This window comes from Hemitrygon akajei, chromosome 13 (assembly GCF_048418815.1).
Source record: "Hemitrygon akajei chromosome 13, sHemAka1.3, whole genome shotgun sequence".
In the NCBI taxonomy this organism is placed as follows: domain Eukaryota; kingdom Metazoa; phylum Chordata; class Chondrichthyes; order Myliobatiformes; family Dasyatidae; genus Hemitrygon; species Hemitrygon akajei.
In genome coordinates this window covers 38,398,418-38,414,410 of record NC_133136.1, presented here as the reverse complement: position 1 = coordinate 38,414,410, position 15,993 = coordinate 38,398,418, and the positions used below count along the sequence as shown (strand labels likewise).

Below are 15,993 nucleotides of genomic sequence, written 5' to 3'. Positions count from 1 at the left end.
ATCTTGGCGATTGTAAGAATGACTGGCAGTGGACTGAAATGCTTGAGAATGTAGATATTAAGGAAGAGGATGTGCTGGAGCTTTTGGAAAGCATCAAGCTGGATAAGGCACTGGGACCGGACGGGATGTATGCCAGGCTATTGTGGGAAGTGAAGGAGGAGATTGCTGAGCCTCTGGCGATGATCTTTGCATCATCAGTGAGGACGGGAGAGGTTCTGGAGGATTGGAGGGTTGTGGATGTTGTTTCCTTATTCAAGAAAGGGAGTAGGGATAGCCCAGGAAATTATAGACAAGTGAGTCTTACTTCAGTGGTTGGTAAGTTGATGAACATTTGGAGAGGTTTAATGTTTGGAGAGGTTTGGAGAGGATGTGACTAAAGACATTGATGAAGGTAGAGCCGTAGATGTAGTGTAGATGGATTTTAGCAAGACGTTTGATAAGGTATCCCATGCAAGGCTTATTGAGAAAGTAACGAGGCATGGAATCCAAGGGGACATTGCTTTGTGGATTCAGAACTGGCTTGCCCACAGAAGGCAAAGAGTGGTTGTAGACGGGTCATATTCTGCATGGAGGCTGGTGACCAGTGGTGTGCCTCAGGGATCTGTTCTGGGACCCCTTCTCCATGATTTTTATAAATGACCTGGATGAGGAAGCGGAGGGATAGGTTAGTAAATTTGCTGTTGACATAGGGTTGGGGGTTTGCAGATAGTGTGGAGGGGTGTCAGAGGTTACAGCGGGATATTGATAGGATGCAAAAATGGGCTGAGAAGTGGCAGGTGGACTTCAGCCCAGATAAGTATTTGGTAGGTCAAATATGATGGCAGAAGATAGCATTAATGGCAAGACTCTTAGCAGTGTGGAGGATCTGAGAGATCTTTTCCATGTCGACAGGACACTCAAAGCTGCTGAACAGGTTGCCAGTGTTGTTAAGAAGGTGTATGGTATGTTTGCCGTTATCAGCCATGGGATTGAGCTCAAGAGCCGTGAGGTAATGTTACAGTTATATAAGACCTTGGTCAGACCCCACTTGGAGTACTGTGTTCAGTTCTGGTCACCTCACTACAGGAAGGATGTGGACACTATAGAGAGACAGTGCAAGGATGGAGGGTGTACCTTGTGAGAATAGTTTGAGTGTAGTTGGTCTTTTCTCCTTGGAGTGACGGAGGATGAGAGGTGACCTGATAGAGGTGTATAAGATGATAAGGGGCATTGATCACGTGGATAGCCAGAGGCTTTTTCTCAGGGCTGAAATAGTTAACACGGTGGGGGGCATAGTTTTAAGGTGTTTGGAAATAGCTACTGAGGGAATGTCAGGGGTAAGTTTTTCCACACAGAGAGTGGTGGGTGTGTGGAATGCACTGCTGGTGGCGGTGGTGGAGGCTGATACAACAGTGCCTTTTAAAAACCTCTCAGATAAGTAGATGGAGCTTAGAGAAATAGAGGGCTATGAGCTACTGAAATTCTTGGCAGTCTCTAGAGTCAATGTTATGGTCGGTATAACATTGTGGGCTAAGAGGCCTGTAATGTGCTGTAAATTTCTATGTTCTATATTCTATGTAGAACCGTCACAACTTCACTTTAGCATGCTAATTACAGGTTTCTGTCACGCTCTCTGTGTCTTCTGCCTTTGCGTTTCCTGTGAGTGTGTTTCCATCAACTGTGGTCAGGTCTGGTGTGGTCGGCTGATGTTCATCTCTTAGGATCTCTGTACATTTGAGCAACAGGAAGGTGGTTTAACCACAGTCCTGTGTTTCCAGTGGCTGCCTCGCTGAGTCTGCACACAGACGCAAGTGTTACGTGTTAAAAGTACCATCTGTGGTCTCATCCACCCCTAACAGTTGGCATATTTCCTTCATCACTTTCCCTGTGAAATGTGCTCCCTGATCCGAGTCCAGCTGGACTGGGGTTCCCCACCTTGGGAGGATTTCCTGAAATGGAATCCATGTGGTAGAATCCATCCTTGTTGGGAAAGCCACTACCCACCGGGTGAAGTGATCGGGAATTACTAGACTGTAGCTATTCCCCCTGCTTTTGGGTCGGGGTCCCAAGAAGTCAATCTGGATGCTTCCCCAGGGTCCCTTTGGCTGTGACTGATCTGCCAGCTGTAGATTTATGCCCTTACCGGAGTTATGCTGGGCACATTTGAAACAATGGCGGCAGAATTTCTCAACAGCCCGCCCATCCCTGGCCACCACCAGTCCTGCCACAGGGTGGTAATCATGCTCTGCCTTCCCTGATGCATCACCCCATGATATAATTCCAGTCGTATCTCCCTAACACATGGTAGTACCACGAATCCTTCCTCCCCGTGTGCCCAGCTCCTCTCTGGTCCCTCCTTTTGCACCCTTTCTCCTCCATGTCTCCTTCCCTTCTGCCTCCACCTCTTTATAGAATTTGACTAAACCGGCTTCTGTCATATCTTCCTGCAGGCTTGCAGTTTCAATTGGCTGTTGTTCCTTCTTCTCAGTGATGTCTGCCCACTCGATTCCTTTCTGCTCCTGACTCTCCCCTTTCTGGTCAGCTTTCACTTTGATGACTGCCACCTCTGCTGGCAGACTCACTGCTTCCAGCAGTTTTTGTATTAGGTGTCCATGCCGAATACCTGGCCTTCTGCTATCTGTGACTGCTCTCTGCCTCCCCCCGTCTTCAGGAGCTCTATGGGGTATGGGGTGTGTGTAGTCTGAGTTGTCCCACCACTACAACTGGTTCATTTACTTGCACTGACCACACGATGCAGTCTGCAGTTCCTAGGCAGCAGGGAAGTCTTTCTGCATCGGGTGTCTGTTTGAATAATAGGCCTCTGGCCTTCTTGTATCCCCATGGACCTGCAGCACAACTGTGTCGAAGTGCCCTCCCTCGTTGCTGCAGTACAGGTGAAAGGGGCGAGCCACATCGGGTAATACTCGCTCAGGTGCAGAGATCAGGGCTTTCCTGATATCTGTAAAAGCCCTTTTCTCCTCTGGCTCCCAACTCACTTCCTCCAGAGGGGGCTTCCCTCCTTTAATCAAGGCCTAGATCAGGTGCACTAGTGCTGAGATCCCTAGAATGAAATTACGACAGTAATTAAATAGACCCGTTACTTTCCTCACCCCCTTAATGTTTACTGGACGGGGCATGAGTCTGTTTGCTGAGTCTCTGTCATCTGACCCTGGGAAATGGTGTAGCCTAGGTACTGTACGGTTTCCTATCTGAAGCCTTTTCTGAACCGGGTTACCGAACCAGCAGAAATGGAATACATGTTGGAGTCTGGCATTACTTTAACTATAGTGTTTATTAGTAAACTAAGTAATGCAGTACTATAAAATGCTAAAATATGAAGCAGGTTAGCAATGATATATACAAAAGTGTGGAAATAGGAATCAAAACCAAGCTCTTTCAAAGTCTAGGGGTAAATGAATAGTCTTACGATGGTGCAGAGTTCAATTCAGTTCAGTTTAGTTTAGGTTGAGGTAGTTGCTGGTGTACCATTGGAGAGAGAGAGCGAGAGGTGATGCCGTTGCCGTCGAACCTTCGGTTATCTTCCTCTCCTGTTATGGTCACCGACTGTGACCTTGTATGACCGTTCTTCAGTGGTAGACCTGTCACCCAGGCGAGGGTGGACACACAAACAAGTCCCCACCTTCACACACTGTGAGCCTCTGATCGATTCCCCTGAATCGATCCTCCAAACCCCCACCTTCACGTGGGTGTACAACGCTCTTTCAGTGTCCTATGGTGCGTCTCCCTGGTGTGTCTCTGTCTTTCTGCTTCCTCCACCTCTAACTTGAGTCTCTCTAGCCTCATGTGTTCCAAACGCACCTGGACCTCCCCTTTCCCTACAGGAAAGTGCTCTAACACCTCCGCCTTAAACACCTTCATCATGACATAATATTCAGCTATCTTTCATTGTATCTCTACCTTCGTCATCCCTTTCTTAACCTCCGTGAGTTTCGAGGTCTCCACAACTTCCCACAACTCATCCTTTTTAGCCTTCTGTAAGCCCTCAAGGTCTGGTCTTAACATAAAATCCTCAGCATCTATTTCTGCTGTCTTCCTTTTGGTTTTCCACACAGCCAAATCAGACAAGGGAATTTACCCCAATCAATTCAACAGCCCCCAATTTGACATTCAAATCCCAGACAAAGGCCCCAATTTGTCTCCTCTATTGGCTACTGTGGGAAGCGAGGGAGAAGATTGCTGAGCCTCTGGCAATGATCTTTGCATCATCAATGAGGATAGGAGAGGTTCCGGAGGATTGGAGGGTTGCAGATGTTGTTCCCTTATTCAAGAAGCGGGTTAGGGATAGCCCAGGAAATTACAGGCCAGTGAGTCTTACTTCAGTGGTTAGTAAGTTGATGGAGAAGATCCTGAGAGGCAGGATTTATGAACATTTGGAGAGGCATAATATGATTAGGAACAGTTTGCATGGCTTTGTGAAAGGCAGGTCATGCCTTACAAGCCTGATTGAATTTTTTGAGGATGTGACTAAACACACTGATGAAGGTAGAGCCATAGATGTAGTGTGTATAGATTTCAGCAAGGCATTTGATAAGGTACCGCATGCGAGGCTTATTGAGAATGTAAGAAGACTTGGGACCAAAGGGGACCTTGCTTTGTGGATCCAGAACTGGCTTCCTCATTGAAGTCAAAGAGTGGTTGAGATGTTGAAGTTCTTCAATTTGCCTGTCATTGAATGCCTGTTAAAATTGTTGACCAACAAATACAGCTTTCTTAATCTTGACATCAGTTATTCTGTTTGAATAATGAAGACAGAGAGGAGCGGAGTGATGATGGTGCTGAACTGCAACTCCTTTGCTTGCATCTTCAGAAACAACTCTTTAATATCATTATTTTTCCCTTTCCGAGTTCTTTTGAAGACCCTGGCCTGGAGTTAACACTGACTACGGTTCTTTGTGGGATTGGGACCCGCATTCGGAGTTTTACAACCGGTTGTTATTGTTCGGCACGCCAAGGGCTCGGCCTAGGAGTCTGCCTCAGTTTTGGAGGCCTAGGATCTCGGGGCTCTGGAGACGGGTGGATCGAAGGTCGGTGTCACAGCAGGATACCCGTGTCGTTCCGGGGGAGCCGGGATATCTATGGCTGTGTGCCCAGATCTTTGGACACAGAGCTCTAAAAAAGAGCAATGTAATGGACTTTTAACATCGTATACATGCGAGTTGTTTGTTATGTCTCCCCATTCGTTATGAAAACAGAGACACCGCTTTCTCCCTTATTGTCGAATGCCAGGTGAGCAATGTAGTCTTTGGGGTAACTGCAAGTCTGTGTCTTTACTGTTGCTTTGCTCACACTTGAGTGCTCGGTGGCAGGTGCCGATGGTTTTTTTGCCGGTGGGGGAGTGGTATTGTTGCTTCCTGCCGATTATGTGCGGGAGGGAGGGGAGTGGGGGGAACTTTGGGGTTCTAACATGTGACTGTCGTTCATTCTTTGAGGCATTCCTCTTTTTGTGAATGGCTGTGAAGAAAAAGCATTTCAGGATGTATATTGTATACATTTCTCTGACATTAAATGTACCTTTGAAACATTTGAACAAAAATAACAAATATAGGTGTTTTCAAGAAATGCTGCGTGTTAGGCATATTTCCTGGTGATTTTCATGATCCATGAGACACAAGACAGTATTCAGGAAGCAAAATCTTTGATGTCTGGTGCTATTGGCCCTTTCATTCCAACAAACATATCCCCATCTACCATCTGGGTGATGGATATTGCCATCGGCTCTTTACAATCTTCACAAATCTGTGAACAAATGGATGCCATCTATATTAATTCAGTGAAATAATATCATTTGGCCTTGGATTGTCAATATTTCAATATATAAAATGTGGTTACAAAATTTCAATGAGCAACATGTCAGGCAGCTTCTTGTGTCTCCTTGTACTACAATCAATTTTTCCTGTAAATCTACTTCATAATATTTAACTAAGTACTATTATCTTGAGGATTCATCAGAAGCTGTTGAATTTAATTTTGCAGCTATGTAGGGTACTGGTCAGACCCCACTTGGAGTACTGTGCCAAACTTCGGTCACCTCACTACAGGGAGGATGTGGAAGCCATAGAAAGGGTGCAGAGGAGATTTACAAGGATGTTGCCTGGATTGGGGAGCATGCCTTATTGAGAATAGGTTGAGTGAACTCGGCCTTTTCTCTTTGGAGCGACGGAGGATGAGGAGTGACATGATAGAGGTGTACAAGATAATGAGATGCATTGATCATGTAGATAGTCAGAGGCTTTTCCCCAGGGCTGGAATAGCTAGCAGGAGAGGGCATAGTTTTAAGGTGCTTGGAAGTAGGTACAGAGGAGATGTCAGGGGTAAGTTTTTTACGCAGAGAGTGGTGAGTGTGTGGGATGGGCTGCCGGCGGCGGTGATGGAGGTGGAAATGATGGGATCTTTTAAGAGACTCCTGGATGGCTACATGGAGCTTAGAAAAATGGAGGGATATGGGTAAAGCCTAGGTAGCTCCAAGGTAAGGACATGTTTGGCACAGCTTTGTGGGCCAAAGGTCCTGTATCGTGCTGTAGGTTTTCTGTGTTTCTATGACTGTCTCATCAGCTCACTGCCATTATCGTTCCCCGGTTATTCCCACCTCCCCCCAGTCGCTACCTCACTTCCCCTTTAAAAGAGTGATATCTTTCTTCATTGTTTGGCGTTCCCAGTAGTTGCCCATTGACCATTCCGCACCTCCTGAGCCATACATGTATTCCTTCACATCACACTCGCAAAACGTGTACTCTGAAATGTAGCTTATCGATCGAATGAGTTTCCACGTCCCCACTCTGGCGTCGTGAAACGTCAATAACCACCCTTCACAAATGGTGGCTTCGTCTCACCAAATTAACACGCAAAGTAACAAACATGCACACACACACACACACATTTATACCTACCAGTTCAGCTCTCCGTGTTTGTGATTTCTCATGTTCCCATGTACCACCGACCTGTACAGATCCAAGTGTAAGTGCTATTTCTTAAAATACTCACCCAGTCAGACTGCTAAAATCGCTGGCCACACGATGGGTCAGGAAGGTATCCCACTCCTGACACCAAATGTTGTTGCGTGGATGAAATCGCTGGAGAAAATTACTGGTAGATACAAAGCAGCTTCCTTATTCGACAAAACAAGGTGCAGCAGGCATCATTCGGAGACGCTTTTGGTCGAAAGATCTCCAGGCCCAACATGGGGCTCAATATTTTATGTGCTCAACGTCAAAGGACAACTCTAAATTTACAATGTATGGACAACACTTTCTTTGAAACTACACACAAACTTCACACCTCCCAATTTGCATGCACACCACAGACATCTGATTTTAATGAATTTTTATCAACGTTGTCTAGTCTGGGATTCATGACTTTTACGAACCCATTGTTCAGAGATGCTCTCCAAATTAAATCCACAATGCATATTCAGATACGGACACTTGTAACCAAAGTCATTTGTTAAATGTAAATTGCTAAACCCAAAATTCCCTCTAACACCTTCGACACATCTATTCCCGGGATGCTTTTGGGTTTCTCTCCCTCTGCTATTCATGTTCCCCTCACCCGAATTTCCTCCTTTTCCTGTACATCTACACTCACCCCATCTTCCCTCTGCTGTAATAGTGATAGAGTCCCTCTTGTCCTTGCCTACTCGCCCATCAGCCTCTGCATCCAACACATTATCCTCCGCAATGTACACCATCTGTAGAGGAAACCTACCACTAATCATATCTTTACCTCCCCCCACCCCCCGCTTTCTACAGCAATCGATCCAGTGCCATATTGGGCTGAGTTCATTGCTCTCTGCACCTTCTTACACTCTTGTACAATCGAATTGCTGTGCAAGGCCATGGTACAACTACTCTAGGGTTATCCCTGTCAGGGGTAATTAGAGATGGCTAATAATTGCTGGCATTGTCAGTGATGTTCACATCCTGTGTGTGAATAAACATGTATGTGAAATAAAATGTCAGTATCTTCTATATATTGCAGATCCCGGAGCTAAAATTATTGGAAGGCATGAAGTCAAACCGCATTCAAGACCTTAAATGGCCTCTCTCCAACTGCATTTCAGGAACGGTTCGTTTGTTCCCTATTGCGGAGGTGCTTTGATCAGACCAAACTGGGTACTAACTGCAGCACACTGTAAAATGTAAGCTATGTGGTGTATGAATAAAAAAGATATTTTGTGATTAACATACAAGTGCTTAGCTCGCAATCATAGCTTTCATAAAATAATTCCTTTTACACTGTTGTCACATCTTCATTAATATGTGTATCACCGTATTATTGGCATTTATTTTTATTAGCAAGTGTCAGTTTGAATGGTCAGATATATACTCAGTGGCCACATTATTAGGTACCTCCTGTAGCTAAAAAAAAGTGGCCACTGAGTGTATGTTCATGGTCTTCTCCTGCTGTAGCCCGTCTACTTCAAGGTTTGACATACTGTGAGTTCAGAGCTGCTCTTCTGAACACCACTGTTGTAACACGTGGTTATTTGAGTTACTGTCGACTTCCTGTCTGCTTGAACCAGTCTGACTATTCTCATCTTCCCTCTGTCATCAACAAAGCGTTTTTGCGTACAGAACTTCTACTCACTGGATGCTTTTTCGTCTTCATCACACCATTCTCTGTAAAAGCTAGAGAATGTTTTACCCGAAAATCCCAGGAGACCAGCAAATACTCAAACCACCCTGTCTGGCACCAACAACCATTCCATGGTCAAATTCACTTAGATCACATTTCTTACTCATTCTGATATTTAGTCTGAACAACAACTGAATCTCTTGACCATGTCTGCCTGGCTTTTATGGACTGAGTTGCTGCCACATGATCGGCTGATTAGATATTTGCATTGATGGCAAGTGTACAGGTGTACCTAATAAAGAGTTAAGTGAATGTGTGATACCAGGTCCATGACTAGACTTTAGCACTCTAGGTAAGCGTAGAAGTGATTTACAATGAGCTTCTCTGATCAACACTTTGAAACAATTTCAATCAGGAGTATAGTCTTGGCCCTTGCTTGGACACTGATTGGCTTTTGGAATCTGCACATTAACTACCCAATATAATGTTGCTGAATTGTATATTTTCATAAAGTTTACTATTTGATTGTTGCCTTCCTGATGAATTTCTGTAAACGATTTTTAAGCAAAGTGTAATTAATTATCTTTATTTTCGATTGGTAACAGAACAATTGCATTAGGCCAGGATCTTCTAGCAGTTCTTGGAATACATTCTCTTTCAAAGATTGAGAGAAGTCAACAAAGACTGCGCATCATCAGACAGATTCCCATTACAAAATTCAACAATCTGACTATGAAAGATGATATCATGCTGCTGCAAGTATGAATTTTTTCTCATTCTTGCACAGTGTTTAAAATCTTTAATTTGCTTATTAGCAATGTTTACTTTACTGAACAACAACTGTTGAATGGCTTTTGTGACTTGGATGAGAATTATTGATTGTGGAGAATATTAGTATTGGCAATGATCCCTCCCATCCGTCCAACAGTCTATACGACAAGAACTGTGAGGATGAGAAACAGCTTCTTCCCCGAGGCTGTAACATGACTCAACTCCCTGTCACCACCCAGGTCTCATCAGTTATGAAGCGCCAGTAGCTCGTACTCTTTACTTTTTAACTGTGCAACTTATTATTTGTTAATTTAATTGTGGTCATATTACTTCATGTGTTACGTGTATGAGGTACAGTATATGTACTGTGTTGTGACCTTGGTCAGGAGGAAGGTTGTTTTGTTTGGCTGAATACATGTGTACGATTGAATGACAATAAATTGAACTTGAACTTGAGCTGTCTAAGCCTGGACAATATCACAGTTAACCTTGTCCTTGACATACAAAGGGTTAGTAAGTTAATTGGGCACATGAGTATAATTGTGTGGCTGAGTTCATTGAGCCGGAAGGGCCTGTTGTGTCTTTAAACTAAATTAAATATAAACTTTAATTAAAAGAGTGATAGCTGCTAAGTTTGACTTATTGGAGTTTCATCATGAACAAAGAATGAGTTAGAGTGAAGAACCTTCACAGTAGAATCAGTGCTTTATGACCATCATCCACATCACAATTTTCATGACAAATGATCAATTTCATGATATGAAATGTAATTGATATTTAATTTTATTGGTCACTTTTAATTGAGTCTCTGTCCCTTTGATCATCTGAAAATAAAGAAAGAATTTTGGAAAACAAAGTATTTAAATAAATAAACTAACAAAGCTCCTCAGGAGTAAAGAGATCATTCAAGTTACCCTTCACTTTTAGGATCACAAATACGTGAATTCAATGTTTTTGAGTCAACAGCTCGAGACTGATGCAAAAATCAACCAGTATGTGAATGTGCTCAACCTTCCCAAAGGAGGAATCACCGACATGAAATCTGGAACAACATGCACCGTGGCAGGATGGGGAAAAACAAAAATAAACAATTACTCTGACACACTTCAAGAGGTGGAGGTCAAGGTAATTGATCGCCGAACATGCAACAGTATGGATTATTACAATCATAGGCCTGAAATAACCCAGGACATGATCTGTGTTGGTGACAGCAAGGGCAGAGGAGATTCATGTCAGGTGAGTATGATGTCTAGCCATGTTATCAGTAACATTTCTATCAAGCGATTGGATTAAGTATAAAAACCGCAGTGATTCACTGGGGCCTTCTATAGATTGAAACTTTCCACCCTTCCTCAGTGTTATTGTTACTGACTCTTACCTGCTTTCTGAAGGGCTACTCAGTTGCATTAAAATGTCTTCAGAATGTTGTCCAGCATTACCTTAGGGAAGCTAAGGGAAACTAGATTAGGCCATAAATGCTACACTTACAGGCAATGTCCACATCCCCAAGTGGATTAAAACATAATAATCAGATAAGAAAATGTGTATGTGTTGATTATGGAGGAACCATTTTCTTGCGTTTTCTAGAATCTCATATCTAGGCTCTGAATTTAGATGTCAACATAACTCACTATGATTTCTCTGCCAATAAGCTTTATCTACCGTCAGTGTGATGATGAAATGGGCAGATGCAAGATAACAGAGTCAATCCAGAGAAATGTAACGTATTGACATGTCTAAAATGTAAAGAGAATTTATTCTAAATTGTGTCAATTTGAAAATAAGGATCATGCTAGATCTAATGCTGTGTCTGATCCTAACATCCGGTTGGGACAGAGTGGATCAGTCTGTCTGACACTCTGTACCCATGAGGTGCCCTGTGAGACAGGCCAGGCTCGGGATGCCGAGCAGAATCAGGAATTGGATCCTGAGGATTTGCCTCCATGAATATCCTGACAGCCTTCAACAGCTCACAGTGAAAAATGCCAGAGATGATTAAAAACTATACAAGCATATTTAATAAAAATTACTTAAAGACGACTGAACATAATAGCAAATAATTAAAAAGGTTAAAATAAAGTAAATCTAATAGATCATTTCCCATTATTTAGTTATTTCACAAACCAGTGGGTCCATTCAGTGAAGGAGGTTACTGTTCTTGTGTCAGCTAGTCTTGCTTAAAAGCAGGGGGTCGAGTACAAAGTGAATCTGGCCAGATGCATGAGCTGTGGAGGGTTCAGTGGAGAGTCGAGTGGCAGAGTGGAGGGACAGCTACACCAGCATTTGACATCTGTTTCATTCTGAACTTCCACATTCCACCAGAATTTGAAGTCAAACTGAAGTACAGATTGCAGATGGCTGATGGTTTTCTACACAATGGCTAAATTAGGAATAAACTCAATCCAGGCCATGGGAAAAATTCCATGAAAAGACTCTTTGTGAGTCCAGTTACCTACATTTGCTCCTAAAGTAAACTCACACCTCCTCGGTACAGCTGGGCACGGATAATGAATTGTGATGTGATGTCAAACTGACAGTTTGCATTCTGTCACTTCAGCTAATTCTGCTCAATTGTCACCTTCATCTTTTTCTCTCTCTTCCAGGGTGATTCAGGTGGCCCTTTGATATGCAACAAAATGTACACTGGGATCGTGTCCTTTGGCAAAGGATGTGCAATTGCCAAAAAGCCTGGGGTGTACACTTTACTAACAAAGAGATACATTGATTGGATTCGGGATACAATTGGTTGACCGCTGAAGAATGCTGAAGAGCTGTACTGAGTTATCACAATCCTGCTTCACTCTGCTTTACTTACACTGATGCTCAGTTAATTGGCCTAGAGAGCCGGCTTGCCTCTATCCTTACCTTTACTGTTTTGCATAAAATGTTACTGCAAAGTGCAATAAAAAACAATAATTATCAAATTCCTTGCCTTGTGAAATCCCTGTCCACTGATGTAAGTTATGAAAGTGAACTGAACCACATGTAGGTGACATTTTAGACTAGCAGCAGTGACTTGCTTTGCACCATAGAGATGTCGATAGTGGAGGCAATTAGATTGTGAGATAATTAGGATTTGCATTAAAATATCACAGATTAATTGTGGAGTAGCTTTATAGGGGTTGTTGCAACTTCATGGACAGAAGGGGCTGCCCGGTGCTGTGAAGTTCCTTGTTCTATCAAGTAAATATTTAACTTTGGAACTGAATGCTCCTCTTGCACTACCAATGATCGAATGAGATTTACAGGAAGATGTTGTTTCCTGCTTCTCATTGCTAACTGTCACAACTCCAACAGTGACCTCAGGTCAGCTGCAGGGTCATCAGCCGGGACCACCACTCATTGATATTTCTCTCCCTTAGCCCTGGTCCATCTCCTGGTGGCACAGCAGTGACACGGGCCTCCCTGTCACCGCCTGCAGCTTCCAGTGGGGTTAGTTGGTCCCTCAATTATGTCCTTCCTCAGCCACAGCCAAAAGCTGCCCTTTTCTGCCTCTTCAGCCAGCTCTCTGGTGGGCCTCCTGAGCCTCATTCCTGTCACTGCCCTATCACAGGGTAACCTTGTCAGGGTAGATGATTGCCTCATGTCTTACACTCAGCTGCTAGGACTGAGTACTTCAGCCTCTTCCACTCATGGGCAGCCTCCACTCCTTCCTCCCATGGGACAGTTAACTCAATGAGAACCTCTGCACTGTGAGATGGAGCAGCTGCTCTCAATTTATCAATTGTCTCAGCTTAATTTGCCTATATAACAGAAGCCTAATGTCTCCATGATATCCAGATGCCTCCTTAGTTGAACGATTATCTCAACTCTCAAAATGTTTCACAGAACGGTAGAAAAAGTCTAAGGAACTTTGCAATTCCCAAGCTGCAAATATCTTATTAGCGGAATCTAATTACTGATTTTCACAATTCTATAATGACAAACCAATCTGTGCTGAATTGTACAATGGTAATTCAAATTCATTTATCTGGCTCTATTTTTGTCAGGAGAAAATTGTCACTCATTTCTTGCTACCTCACCTATAATATTCATAATCCTGTTAACATCTGACAGTCAGACTGTTCATTTAAATGGATTTGGATTGGTTTATTGTTGTCAAATGTACTGAGGTGCAGTGAAAAGCTTGTACTGCATACTGTTCATACAGATCAAATCATTACACACGGCATTGCGATAGAACATGGTAAAGCAAGAGAATGCAGAATAAAGTGAAACAATTACAGGGAAAGTACAGTGTAGGTGAAGATACAAGGAGGAAGATCGTAACAAAGTGAACTGTGCGGTCAAGAGTCTGTCTCCTTGTACTGGAGAAACATTTAATAGCCTTATAACGTCAGGGTAGAAAATGTCCTTGATCCTGCTACATGCTACATGCTATCAGCCTTATTAAACCTCTGTCTGATGGGAACTTTAATTATGCTGGCTTGTTTACTGAGGTAGCAAGAAGTATGGAGAGTCCATGGAGGAGAGTCTAGTTGCTGTGGTAGAGTCATAGAGAAGTACAGCACAGAAACAAGGCCTTCGGTCAATCTAGTCCATGCAGAGACCACTTAACCTACCTAGTCCCACTGAGCTGAACTGTGACCATAGTCCTCCATACCCCTACCATCCATGTACTTATCCAATCTTCTCTGAAACGTTGAAATGGAGCTCTCATGCACCACTGATGCTGACAGCTCATTCCACACAAGTGTTCCCTTGCATTTCTTGTTCTCCATGAGCACCTCATGTGTTCCTACTTGCCTATACCTGCTATGTACCTCCTTTTTTTCTCAAAACCAGGGCCTCAACATCTCTTGAAAACCAAGGATCCCTACAGTTATTATCCTTACATTTTATTCTGACAGGCACAGACAAGCTTTTTTACTCTCAATTTTGTTTTTGAAGGCCTCTCACTTTCCAAATACACCTTTGCCTGAAAACAACCTGACCCAATCCACACTCATCACATCATTTCTGATTCCATCAAATTTGGTCTTTTTCTCATTTAGAATCTCAGCCTGTGCACTAGACCTATCTTTTAGCATATTTACTTTGAAATGTGGTCACTGGATTCAAAGTGTTTCCCTACAGAACCTTTTGTCACCTGCCCTGTCTCATCCCTGATAGCAGATTCAGCATTGTACACTCTCTCATTGGCACTTCTATGTACTGATGGAGGAAACTTTTCAGAGCACGTTTGACAAACTCTATCCAATCTAGTCATTTTACAGTACGTGATTCCCAGTCACTATCTGGAAAGCTAAAATCACCAACTATAACAATCTTGTTTCTTGCAACAGTCTGTGATCTCTTTACAAATTTGTTCCTCTAAATCCCTCAGACTGTTGGGTGATCTGTAATATAGCCATTAATGTGCTCATACCTTTCTTATTTCTCAGTTCCATCCATAAGGGATCACTAGTCGAGTTCTGCAGTCTGCCCTGATGGGCCATTGTCGTGACATTTTCCCTGACTGCTAATGCCACCCCTCCTCCTTTCATCCCTCCTGCTCCCTCACATCTAAAACAACTGAACCCCGTAATATTGAGATGCCTGTCCTGCCTCTCCTGCAACCAAATATCACTAATGCCTACAACAGCATAATTCCATGTGTTGATCCAGGCCCTGAGCTCATCCACCTTTCCTATGATACTTCTTGCATTGAAATATACACAGCTCAGGACACTAGTCACACCCTGCTCAATCTTTGATTTCTGACTCTGTCTGAGGTGTACACTAGACTAGAGCCCTACCCAGGACTGCATAAAATGCACAAAACAGTGCAGGCATTACAATAAATAACAAACAGGACAATTGGGCAAGGTGTCAGTCCAGGCTCTGGGTATTGAGAAGTCTGATAGCTTGGGGGAAGAAACTGTTACATAGTCTGGTTGTGAGAGCCTGAATGCTTCGGTGCCTTTTCCCAGACGGCAGGAAGGAGAAGAGATTGTATGAGGGGTGAGTGGGGTCCTTCATAATGCTGTTTGCTTTGCGGATGCATCGTGTAGTGTAAATGTCCGTAATGGCGGAAAGAGAGACCCCAGTGAACTTCTCAGCTGACCTCACCATCCACTGCAGGGTCTTGCAATCCGAGATGGTGCAATTTCCGAACCAGGCAGTGATGCAGCTGCTCAGGATGCTCTCAATACAACCCCTGTAGAATGTGATGAGGATGGGGGTGGGGTGGTGAGAGATGGACTTTCCTCAGCCTTCGCAGAAAGTAGAGACGCTGCTGAGCTTTCTTTGCTATGGAGCTGGTGTTGAGGGACCAGGTGAGATTCTCCGTCAGGTGAACACCGAGAAATTTGGTGCTCTTAACGATCTCTACTGAGGAACCGTCGATGTTCAGCGGGGTGTGGTCGCTCTGTGCATTCCTGAAGTCAACAACCAATTCTTTCATAGTCTTCAATAAAGAAAGTGCCTCCATTCCAGTGATGTGTGTGGTGAAAACCAATTTACAAGGAGATTCTCAGAGCTCAAGGAACTTTCGATAGTTCTCCTTTCACATGCTCACCATACATGGATGCAGCGTGGAGTTATGTTACCAAAGCAGCAATCCAGAGTGCTGGACCTGAGTTCAGCACAGTAGCTGTGGAATTTAATTTCACTTAATATTCAGGAATTTTAGTGGTTGAACAGAAACTAGTCTTCACAATGATGGCTCTG

The 15,993-nt window shown here is 43.6% G+C and overlaps 1 protein-coding gene across 2 annotated transcripts in view; it reads left to right on the top strand.

Moving 5' to 3' along the window:
- The window catches only part of LOC140737784 (granzyme K-like), a 37,533-nt gene extending 25,336 nt beyond the window's left edge, over window positions 1-12,197 (top strand). Inside the window, exons 3-6 of one of the 2 annotated variants that reach the window (XM_073064420.1) lie at window positions 7,975-8,134; window positions 9,177-9,330; window positions 10,309-10,467; window positions 11,946-12,197. In XM_073064420.1, coding sequence (XP_072920521.1) covers window positions 8,031-8,134; window positions 9,177-9,330; window positions 10,309-10,467; window positions 11,946-12,092 — 564 coding nt within the window. In that variant the 5' untranslated portion in view covers window positions 7,975-8,030 and the 3' untranslated portion in view covers window positions 12,093-12,197. Of the gene's footprint in view, window positions 1-7,974; window positions 8,135-9,176; window positions 9,331-10,308; window positions 10,579-11,945 lie in introns of both variants that reach the window. The other variant, XM_073064419.1, reaches the window with a different exon arrangement.
- Window positions 12,198-15,993: the final 3,796 nt, after the last annotated feature.